This window comes from Convolutriloba macropyga, chromosome 7 (assembly GCF_964194025.1).
Source record: "Convolutriloba macropyga chromosome 7, txConMacr16.3, whole genome shotgun sequence".
Lineage (NCBI taxonomy): Eukaryota > Metazoa > Xenacoelomorpha > Acoela > Convolutidae > Convolutriloba > Convolutriloba macropyga.
The window spans coordinates 18049431-18062300 of NC_134474.1; the positions used below are offsets into that span (position 1 = coordinate 18049431).

General features: G+C 32.3%; 1 protein-coding gene across 1 annotated transcript in view; it reads right to left on the bottom strand.

Moving 5' to 3' along the window:
• The window catches only part of LOC142342964 (uncharacterized), a 68475-nt gene that overhangs the window by 18158 nt on the left and 37447 nt on the right, over positions 1-12870 (bottom strand). Inside the window, exon 8 of the mRNA XM_075394644.1 lies at positions 5156-5304. Coding sequence (XP_075250759.1) covers positions 5156-5304 — 149 coding nt within the window. The remainder of the gene's footprint in view (positions 1-5155; positions 5305-12870) is intronic.

A 12870-nucleotide genomic window follows, 5' to 3' on the forward strand; every position in this document is an offset into this window, starting at 1 on the left:
GTCAATTTGTAAAAACCGTCTTTATTTGTTATAAATTTCCATGATGATTGTCGATCCAGTGTTGGTTAGCTTGCAAGATCGTAAAAATGACGATTGCATTGCATGATTATGTTAAAAACAATCCCAAAGTTATGCAGCAGTCAAATTATGTTATAAAACACTCTACTTGACTCGCTGTCACCTTGCGTTGCTTGTGGGGGCAGGACAGTGACCAAAATTGTAGACAGAAATGACAGAAATTGTAGACAAGAGAAGACAGTGAAAATTGAGATTTTAGATTGATAACTTCTTTTTCCATTTTCATCAACTGAGACTAAACCAATTTTAGAGATAACTTAGATTAGCGCACTTGACAATACCTCAGCGATACTGGCTCAACTTCATGATCGTAATCAAAAGATATTGTTGATACGATAGATCTTTATTTTAGTATTTGTGTAGACCTAAATCTGATTGACCACCTCAATTTGAAAAAATCCAATTTTCATTTACTGTCCCAGTTCTCAAAATGGCTAACATTGCACTGTTTCATTCGTTTGTCTGTTTCATGGGATTTCAGCTAAATTGCACAAAATATCTTTGAATGAAATTTTCCCATTTTCAAATATACTTTTAATTGCTGAACTTGTTTTATTATGGCTCAGATATGATGATATTGTGGGAATATTGTGAGAACTTATGAGATCATATGCGATATCATAATTTTGTGTTTTTCATCGATTAGTATTTTGGCAGCACAGCAAAACATTTAAATTGGTAGCACAACTAAAGTGTTATAATAAACATATTATTGTCCGTTGCTATGAAGTTATTGACACGTTCAAGGGGCAGTTAAATTTACACCAATTTTTTTAGGGAATTCCGTTTTATTATCTGAATAAAAGTGTGAGAGCGTTCCAAGAGGTTGTTTCGCTTAGGTTTTCATGCTGGTTGCATTTGAGTATTTCTTACCTTTTGAGGAAAATGAAAGTGTTTATTGTTTCTGATATTAAAGGAAAAAGGATCGATGAGGGTTGGGTTAATTAAAAGATACCTACAAGACGTTTTGAAAAGTAGAATATGATATCCCTAAATGCACCAAAATGTACATAGCAACTGTGTGTAATGACATACTCTATATGGAAGCAGTTGTTCTTGTTCCCCTTAAACGAATTTTCTGTTCACACTATTCCTTGCGAAGAATGCAATGCAGAACTTTCAGCTGATAATGGTTGTATACTCAGGTTGAGATCCAGACCCAAGTTTTTGTCTGATCAGACATTCCAGACCAAAATTATTTCTGATCAGACTTTCCAGACGGAATTTAACCCTGATCAGATTTTCCCTGAGCAGAACGCTGCTGTATTTGTGCCTCTTGGTAGAGCCAACAACTCTCAGTAAAAAAAAACAAAAAAATGAAAAAAATTAAGGCACAGGAAATGGTCCCTGATCAGACCCAATTGCGTTCGAAAACATTTCTGATCAGCCCCAATTGCGCTCGAATCGTCTACGATCAGACTCAAGTGCGCTCGAATACGCCTATGATCAGACTTTTCAGATCAAACTGACCCCTGATCAGACCAACTCCAGACCACAGTCCAGACTGTAGTGCGCTCGAACTTCCATCCAGACCCTGTAATTTCGGTTTGGAAACACACGGGTGTGCGCTTGATTGGGCCTGATCATAAAGCAATTTGTGTCTGCACCTCAACCTGGGTAGTCATACCAGATGTGACTAGCTATTATTTTCATTACTTACTATTACAAAAAACTGTTTGCCAATTAAAATAACCAAATAAAAATACAAAAAACTGTATACAATTAAAATAGCCAAATTACATAGCCAAATAAATAGCCAATTAAAATAGCCAAACTGTTTACCAATTAAAATAGCCAAATTACAATTAAAATAGCCAAATTACTTACGATTACAAAAAACTGTTTACCAATTAAAATAGTCAAATTAAAATGGCCAAAGAAGTTGTAGAGAACTTTTCCCGTTTGTGTGTAAATACTCAAAAATTTTTCATTCAGCATTCAATTTTTAGTTTGTTAGTTCTCCTAGTCAAATGATAGATTTTACGGTATAACATCGCAAAGTTTGACCTGAATTGATTATGTCAAATTAAATTAACTAAATTCTCGTTTGTTATGCTATTACATGGGAACTACGAGAAATTGGCGGATTTGTGTAGTATCGGAGCTGCTGGAAGCGAACGTATTAAAATTCCGGCAGAATTGTAATATACGCGCTACTTGAATCCATTAATTGTACACGTTAAACAATTAGGCGTAGATAAACTACGTTTTAGTGTTAACACTTTGCACTTCTAAATAAAAACCGTGGCTCTACTTGGGCCGAGTTCGTCTAGTAGGCGGACCGATATCACTTTTCTTGATCTGCTTGATGATTGCATCTGACAGTTGCACTGCAGAATTCACCCCCAATTTCAACCTAGACGAGACAGATTGCTTCAAAGAAACTATAATAGAGTCCCATTAAAGATCCTAGAAAAAAATTGCAGCAGTTTCTTGTCAAGAGAAAAAAAGACTTTGAACGGTTGGGAAATCAATAAATGATGATTTCAGTTTTGAATAAATTTAAAATTCTTATGTAGATCCAGTATGAATTCCTTGGGAAAACGCAGAGTTTGATCTCACAATTTTTCCGACCAATAGGAAAATTAGTAAACACCTCTCTATTGACGTGGACTCGTGATCCGCCATATATAAGCTCAAACTCAGCCGAGGTTAACTGGTACATTATTCTAAGCAAATTTGGACAAAATATAATTAGTGTGAACCAAGATAATTGAGTTCAGCAGCAGAAAACGGTTTTTCAAATGAAATCAAAAAGGTCAGAAAATCTTCCTTTATATCATTTACTGTAATACTTCTAAAGCAAATTTTCAAGGCAGAAAATATTGAAATTTCGCTGAAATTTGTCTCTGCAAGAGAGCTCAGACCACTTGCTTCTGCAGGAACTAAACTACTTCATATAATCTACTTCAATTCATTTAGTCATGTATTTATTCATACGAACTCATAAATTATTCATAACTTATATAATTTCAAATAATCATGTATTTAATAATTTGAACTTTTGTAATTAAATCTTTCAGCCCCACAACTTTAAACTGAGACCTATAACACAAACTGTCTGAGGCATATACCGTTGCCTTTGCTTTGTAATATCTTTCGACAAGTTAGACTGGCATACATAAAAAGATCTGGAAAAAAATCATCTGTAACATTTCGGCCTAATTTGATAATTGAAATACATTCACGAGCTAAGCCAGTGATTTTGAACCTAGCCCAATTCCGCGAGGGAAAAGCAACCAAAATCCTTCGAGGTCTGTCATTGTGGTGTGTGGGATGTTAACATAAAATATTCAACAAAGCCGTATTTACTGAGAAACACGCCAGAATGTTGCAGAAATACGTCGCTGCAAAAGAGCTCAAATCACTTGATTGTGCAGGAATTAGTCTCTTGTACTAAAAATCACCTCTTTTATTTAACCAGTTTAACCAATTTTTACTTTAGTATATTTTTGAATCTGTGTTTTATTTTTTAAAACTTATTTTGGTAAACTGTAGAAAAAACAATGATATAACAACAATTCATGAATATGGAAAACAATCTTCACAAAGGTGTGAAACTGATGCGAGGTTCGCGTTGCTCGATTTTTCTCTTATATCGACTAAAATAGTCACATTGAAGACGGTGAAATTTTTTCTATAATTTTACAATAAATTGCTTACAAACTCATCACTTACAATTGACAGTTCATCAAAACGTTAGAAGCAGGTTAGAAAAACGCATTTCATTGACGTATATAAGTTACCATGTCGAGCACAGTGCAAATTCTATGTAAAATTTTTTATTTACAAAAATATGAAGTTCAGAGCTACTGAGTTTGAATAATAAAGAATTAGGAAGTTCAAAGTTTACCTTCAAGTAAATCTGAGTTAGATTGGTTTTATCATAGGACTTTAAATTTCTAATACAAGCTGCCGCTGACTTTTTTGCGCTAAGTATCTAAGTTTTTCACCATTGGTGGAATAGTTAGGTCTAGGTACAGACTTATGAAAAGACAATGCTCGACCCAAATGTACTATGAAAAGAACATACTCGACTTATTTGAGCTATGAAAAGATTTTAGCAGGACTTTAAGACAATCTGGACTTTAGCTGAACTCCGATTTTTTGCAAAAGGCTTTAGATGAACCCAAAATTTTAGAAAAGACTTTAGCTCGACCCAATATTTGGGCTGGACTTTAGCTCGACACAATGTTTGCAAACAAAATCGAGATAAAGTCTTTTCATGAGTCCATCAATGGTCTTTTCATAAGTCTGCTTCTTTGCCATTGAAATTGTTTGTCCAATATTGCAAATAACGTAGTCATATAACGTGTATACTCCTTCAGTTTTTACTATTCAGAAGAACCACTTATCCCTCAAAAACCTGCATTATTTTGTACTGAAGAGGAATACAAAAACCTGCACTATTAAAAAAGATAGTTCATTTTTGTGGAAGGGGAAACAAACTGAATAACGCCGAAAATTTTTCATGGCTAATGGGACTAGGACCAGTACACTTAAGCTAGCTGGTTTCATTGAATCAAGTAATGTGGTAATATACTGGAGTTGCCGTAACTCATTATCTTAAGATCTGACGAAGATCTTAAGGCTTTGGCAGTTTTCCAACTGTTTCGTAAGTTGGACTGCTCTGGTGCAAAGCTATTTAGTTTTGCTCCGGCTCTGCTTTTGTATGTACAGAAGCAGAAAAAATGAAAAATTTTGGGATTTTGAAAAAAAAACAGACTTATGAAAAGACTAATGTTGGACCCATGAAAAAACATTTACTGGACTTTGTTGGTTATGAAATGACTAATGGTGGACCCATGAAAAGACGTTAGCTTGACTTTCTTCGTTATGAAAAGACTTAAGCTCGACCCATCAATAGATATTAACTCGACTTTAACTAGGATGCTCGACCGTGTAATTATAGTCAATATTGGCCCCCTGCTAGACTTTTAAAGTCTTTTCATAAGTCGAAGCCTAGGCCTGGGTACTGATAATAGTCAAGGTTTTCATCCCAAGTGTTCTTTAGCCATGCCTTAATCAAAACTAATTTAGGCAATAATTGCAAGTATTTAGAACAAAAAGTGCTTACATTGAGGATACTGAAGTATACGGGCTGTCCTGTTTTATCGTACAAGTAAGCAACGACTTCACTGTGTTTTCCTACTCCAAGTGCATCCAGCATTTCCCCTCCCATGTCCGCATTTGCTATTATGTTGGGGGTTCGATCAGCATCCGTATCTTCAAACAACAAAAAATCATATTAACATCTGGGATATTAACATCCGGGATCCAATATATAAACTACCGCTTTGGTGAGTTTTGTGCTTTCTCGATTTAACACCCAGGTTGAGGTGGCTAACCGAAAGTCGATATGTCCAGACCGAAATGAACGCAAAAGGGGGTGTCGTGTGTTCAAAATTACAGGGTCTGGAAACACCAATGAAAGTCAGGACATAGGTATCGTTGAACGCACGATAGTCTGGACATAGGCAACTTTGAACGCACGAAAGTCTGATCATAGGCACTTAACCAATAACACCAAAATAAATGATAAAAATAGAAATTTAGTTCAAACATACATACACCGCTTTCATTTGTGTATATAATTTGGATAAATCTTATTGGATACTCAGTGTTCCCTTTTGTACACTTAAAATGTCTCGTGTATAAATACACGATCTTTTTGACATAATTATATGAAAAATAATGTAGATTAAATGATCTGAGGATTTTTAAGAGACTCATACGAGATTTCAACAATCATCCAACTTCTCAGGTGGTCTCCCCAATTTTAAATGCTCCACTAAATTATCACACAACACTTTTAGAGTGGATTGTTGGGTATTTGAAAATGAATAATCCTTAGTACCGTAGTTCTCCATTTGTAAAAAAAAACGATCTAAGCATTTCTAAACTACTCCGATTGCGATTTAATAAAATTTACAAAAGATTTCAACAGGAGGAAACAATTATCAGTTGTGAAGAAAGTTAAACTTTAACAAATATTGGAAAAATTGCCAAACGAAAATTTATAATTTGGTATCCATCGACTGATGAAGTAGTAGACACACGAGATAAAATAAAAGATCAATAAAAGTTATTTGCAGAACAAATATATAAAACTTTTCTTTCAGGCCTTGACGTCCATTCGAACTGAAATTAACAAAAGCTGACAACTCGTTAATTTCTAAAGATTCGTCGGTTAGATGTGTTGCGAAATTGTTATGCAAGAAAAAAATCTACGTTTACGAACATATCTGACAAAGAATGGAGAACCGCCCCAAAACTCAGAAACTGCAAAATCAATTGAGAGCTGTTCTCTTTCTACTAACAAAAAGCAAATTTTAAATTGAATCTTAAAAAGTTTTTTCAAAAGTTTTAACGCGAAAAAAGTCATTTGAAAAACTGAAACTCTGATCGGCCGCTGTTTTCATTTTGTGAAATTGGTGATGCACATTGAGTCAACATGGAAAAGAGAACGCAACTATAACGGAGTGAGAAAATCTGAGAATGAACAAAGCCAGGCCCAGCTCAGTGTCAAAATTCTGCATCATTACAAATTTTATCACAAAAAGACCGACTTCAGGCCTTGCAAAAAATTATTTTTTTTTCTAAAAACTATGAGAAAAGTGTTTTTTTTTGCTTATTTTTTTAAGATCGGACAAATTTTCAAACTTCTAATTTTTTCACGAAAATGTTATAGAAAACCAGTCTTCAGCTAGACTTTGCATGAAAAATGCTGTGAGTCAAACAAAAACCTTCTCTATTGGTGCGTGGCACTAAGTGAAGTAAAGTGACAAAAAATCTGGATTGAGCAGCTCTGAAAGATAAGTACCAATTCCTCAGCAGTAATGTGTATATGGGTACCTCCGCAACATAGAGCCGCGATACGGTACCCATATACACATTACTCTAATTCCCTTTATATATCCACTACTCTATATTCACTTCTTTTATATTTTAAATCTATCATTTCTTGTCTCACTTAGTGCAAGCCACTAGTACAGAGTACAGAGTTAAGCTGGTAATTAACCATTATCAGACAGATAGTTCGGGTTCTATCCTCACTGACTCCAGTGAACGTATCCCAGATACTAGTATAAAACTAGTGAGACCGTGTAAAAAGCACGTAAAACCAACTTGCAAAAAAACTTGAACAAAAATTGAAAGAAATATTAAAATAATAAAAATTTTCATATATCCCCAAATCAATATTTAATCAATCTAAAACTAAAACTTTCTGTCTCACTTGGTGTAGTGGTTAAATCATCGAGTCTAGTTAAGTTGCCTTAGCAAACGGAAGGTTTGGGGTTCCTTCCTCACTGACTCCAGTGAACGTCCCCCGACTCTGATGAAATACTATAAAACTAAGAGAGATAAAAAAAACCAAATTCACAGTTCTTAAAAAGGATGATCCCTGCTGTGAGACTGTATATGGGACACACTGTGATGGGTATACAGTCAAAAACACTGAGATCGTTTGAAACACAGTGATTAGTGTTTTTCAGCATAACTAGTGAGACCGAGTAACAAGCACGTAAAACCAACTTGCGAAAAATGTTGTAACCACTTCGTGGATAACTTGAATAAAAAACCAGCTTAACTCTTTTATAAATTTTATTGCTATTGTTTTATAAAAATTAATTATCTGCGAAGCAGCTTCACTGGTAAAACCTAAATTCACCATTACTATCTCTAATACCTTTATCATCAAATGGATCTATAGCTATTTTATATTGTTCTTTAGTTTCTAAATGATTTTTATTACTATCAATAGTATAATTAGTTACATATTTAGTTTTACCCTCATATATAGCATTTTTAAAATCTTCCAATTTAATCTGTTTTTTAATAGTAGCTTTAGTTATACCTTTTAACTTTTTCCCTTCTTCTCTTTTAACAGTATTGTAACAATATGCTTTAGCTTTAAGGAAACATGCTTCTATAATAGTATCATTAGGTAATTCATCCTTCATCTTACTTAACTCATTATTATGTAAAATATCTTTTATCTTATCCATTTCCTTTTCTATAGTACTATCTAATGGAATATTTATGTTTATAAATATACTATCTGTATCTGTGTAATGATAACTACAATCTAACTCTTTCTCAAAGTAATCATATATAGCTTTATACATGAATAGTTTAGCTTTTTCTAATATAACAAATCCAATATAATTAAACTTATCTAATTTAACATTACCTCTCGTTTTATGTACGGCTACTAAATCATCATCAAACTCTACAGAATATTTGAAACCAATATTTTCTACTAATTTAATATATCTATCTACATCTTTAACTAACTCTACATCTTGTCTATTAAATACATTCTCTATTGTTTTTCCATAGAAGGCATTATTCATTAACTTAAAGAATACATCCCCAAATTTATCACATTTAGCTTTACCTTTTTTTTCTGAATATTAAACTCAATATAAGGCTTTAACCACTCACTCTTACTATACTATAATTTTTGCTTAATTTTAATATCTTCCAACTTCAAACCACTAGCTAAATACCAATCTGACATCTCACCATCAATTACATAGTCGTTTTTATCCGTTAACTTCAACATTAACTTCTCATTGGGTTTATATCCTTTCTTTTTATTTTCATTTTGATAGTCTGTAAACTGATTAATGTTAGCTTTTGTCTTTTCAGGAAAGAATGGATATTTCTTTGTTTTCTGTTTCAACTCATCATTATACTTTATATCAATGGTATAGATATATCCAGTATTAGAGCTAGATCTGGTATATACTGTATCTGCTAAGCCTGTTTCTGGATCGAGAGTGTCACATACTTTGATCTCGCCAGTAGGTAAAGCTTGAATCATAGCAGAAGCATACAATGAGTTGAAGTCTAAATACTTTAAACAATTCTCTTTCCGTGTATACTCAGGATCTATTTCCTATATTTTTAAATTTTACATGACAATCACCTAATACTGAAGCTAACCCACCTCTAATACCATGTTGTATTGTATCATAAATATTAACTGTATTTTCTTTATAATACTTAAGTCTAAGATTAGTATATTTCAACCCACACAACCAGGTTAACCCAGGAGTAGAATATGTGTAACATGGATCTATTTCATAATATTCTAAACATATAGCTCTAAATTCTCAAATACATCAACTGATAACAATACATCTAATTTAAGATACAACATTATATAATCCTTCATTGTCTCACATTTAGTATCTTTCCAACAATCAATTGCTTGCTTATATTCTTTATCTGTAATAGCACTTTGTTTCAACTTAGAATAGAAAGCTTCCTTGGGTGGTAAAGTTGTTTCATGTAGTTTATCTATACTATCAAACCATTCATATGGGAATATACCTTTACTTCTTTCTAAGCCACATTTATTTAATGTTATACATTCTTCATTACTCAATGTTTTACTTATAGCATCTAAGCTAAGTGGATGGAAGAACCTAAACATATCTAATGCTTTAGCATAACCCATATCAATACTAATATAATTCTCATCAGTTTTAGTTAATACTTTTAGTCTAACCTTCTTTTCTAGTTTAGTTATAAATAGATGATTATCATAATTAGAAGAATTAAATGCATACATTGGTACAAAATTATTCTTAGCTTGGAGGTTACATTTGTTGTCGGCATAACCTCTGAATTTACCTTTTAGATGATCATGATCTCTAACGATGTCTTCACCCAAGTTCTCATTACAATAATAACATCTACTATATAACGGAGTAATAGTCTCTTCTTTCAATGGAATATTTATACTAAATATATCTTTAAATAATTTATCATAATAATCTACTCTTTCTACAAACCAATCAACTACTTTATCACCACAGTTACATTCATACTTATCTTCTAATATATCAGGATAGTCACTTTTTATATGTAAACCACAAGCAATAGGAATGTGTTTACCATCTTTTATTATGCATTGAAAATCATAATACATAGCAAATGGTACTCTGTTTTTATAATGGAACTTATCAAACTTTAGGTAATCATCTTTATGGAATGTTCTTCTTCCTACATGTTTCTGTGTATTACATAATTCTAAATGTTTATGTAATGCATCTTCTGTTCTAAAAGATACATAACATTTTAGACATGTATAACATATATGTTTAGATGATTTTCTTAATAAGAATGATACCTCTTTACATAGGAAGTAATGATTATCCCAGTATAATATATTACACCCTTTAGTATCATTATGATTAATTAATACAGGATTAATAGTTTTATTTTTATTTAGATTAAACACAATAAATAATATTTTATCTTTATTTAGTTCTTGTATTTTCTTTAAGTGATAATAATCATATGGGGGTGTAACTCCTATTGGTAATTTTATCTCATTAATATATTCTGGTTTATTATAATTGCTAACTTTACTAGGATTATGTGGCGCAGAATGTAGATAAGCAATTAGACACCATAGCAAATACTTGTTATCAGTATTATGTATATTAAGTATATATCTAGATGTGGTGGGTAACTCAGTATCACATCCACTTGGATAAAACCTATGAATATACATTGTCCTTTTAACAAACCGTTGCATGCTCCATCCAGATTGATTCATTTCTTGTTCCTGCATTCTTGTCTCTAGTTCCCCATTCAATAAATCCTAGTCATGTGCACCATTATATTGCCTAGTCATTAACCTAAAGGTGAACTCGTTTTCTTCTAACTTATCATCTGTAGGTTTTGTATACCTAACTACATCAAAGATGTTAAACTTAATATGGGGATGTATGTTATGCAATGACTCCAGTATATTCAAGAATTTAGGATCTTCATAATTACTAATAGTTATTATTATTTGATAATGCTTCATGTTATGATCTAATCCTAACTCATTAACTTTATCTCGCCACTTCCCATCAACAAGTTTTTTCTGTTTAACATTTTCTTTATGTTCTTCTGATTCATTGTGTTCATTTTTATTGTTATATCTATTATTACATATATTGCAATATCCTTCAGTTATATTCTTATCTATATCCTTATCCTTATCCTTATCCTTTCCCTCTACATTATCTAGATGCATCTTTGTTTTTATATGTTGGTCAACACTATATTGACTCAGATTTGTCTGACATATCACACAATCAAACTTACTTCCATTCCTTACTATTTCCCCAGTAACCAATCTTACATTATTCCTATGTTTTAATGTTGTTACATGTTTATTATAAGCAGTATTATTATCAAGATACATATCACAACTATCACAAAACTTTATTCCTTCTTCTATATTGGTTTAACCACTTCGTGTATACAGCTCATCCAATTTTTGTTCTATATCCTCGTTAGTAACTTTTATCCCACCCTCATTAGCACTCTCAATAATTCTATTTCTATTATACATTCGCTCATTCTTTTTATGTTTAAGTGATTGAATGTGTCTGTTATAATTCTTTCGAGTCATCTCTTCATCACATTCTTCACATCTAATCCTATTTGTTTTAGGCTTTTGAACATAGGCAGAATCATCAAATGAGTCTAAATCTGAGTCCTTATCTTTATCAGAATCTACGTCTTTATCAGAATCTACATCTTTATCTTTATCCTTATCCTTATCATAACCTAAATCCTTATTGGTGTAACCACTTCGTGGATCTAAATCTGGTTAATATTTTGCTTCTGCCTTTCGCAATGACTAACGCATATCTTCTTCTCTTTGTTTTCATTTGGCATTGTGTTTATCATATGTTTCTTTTATTTCTTCATTTATTTGATTAAACCTTCTGATTGATTCTAAAGATTTTTCTAATTCTATCTTTTGTCTTTCCTTATCAGTGAAACTGCTTCGCAGATCAGTGAAACGGCTTCGCAGATCTACTGGTTTATTTTTATTTTTTAACATTTGGACCGCCATACTAGAAGAACTAGATTGGACTTGACCATGGGATTGAGCTTGTCCATGGGATTGAACTTGTCCATGAGATTGGACTTGTCCACTTCCATATTGAGCTCGCTCACTTCCAGATTGGACTTGTCCATAAGATTGAGCTTGTTCACTCGTGGAATGAATGTAACCGGTATAATCTTGTTGATTCATTTTTATATGCAAAATTTTGAAATAATATTATATATAGCTTTTCAAAACTATAAAAATGATTAAAACCAAATGCGATAAATGTAAAAATAAAGCTTGGTGTTGGAGTTGTGCTGAGTGTCAAAGTAAACCATTCCAATGTTTTTTATGTAATAAGATTATAACATATAGAGACAGACATAATCATTTGCAAGTGCACTTTAATAATCCCAATCAATAATTAGTATGCAGAATGTGTAAAGTAAAACACATCTCTCAGTATAGATTTAAACACTTCTATTGTAGGTTATGCAAATAACTCCATAGATATAGGTTTCATCATACAAAAGAAAGATTCTTAGAACATGCAAAGAAATATAATATCCACGAAGTGGTTTCACCAATCAGCGAAGCTGGTTTCCAGATCCACAAAGTGGTTTCACCAATCAGCGAAGCTGGTTCCCAGATTGAAGTAAAGCTATAACTAATAATAATGAGTTTTTCACCCCAAATAAAATGTTGCTGATGTTTCCGCTTTTTATTATGTTGATACTTATTTTTATAATTGTTTATTGGATTTATGATAAATATTCTTATTTAAGGAAGAGATTCAAAGGATATAGGAATATTGTACCCGAACCATTTGAAACTAAAAAACATAACTTTATTATTTATGGTCCATCTAATTCTGGTAAAACAACTTTTATAAAAGATCATTGTGGTTTGTATGAGACTGTTAATGTATTCTGTATTGATGG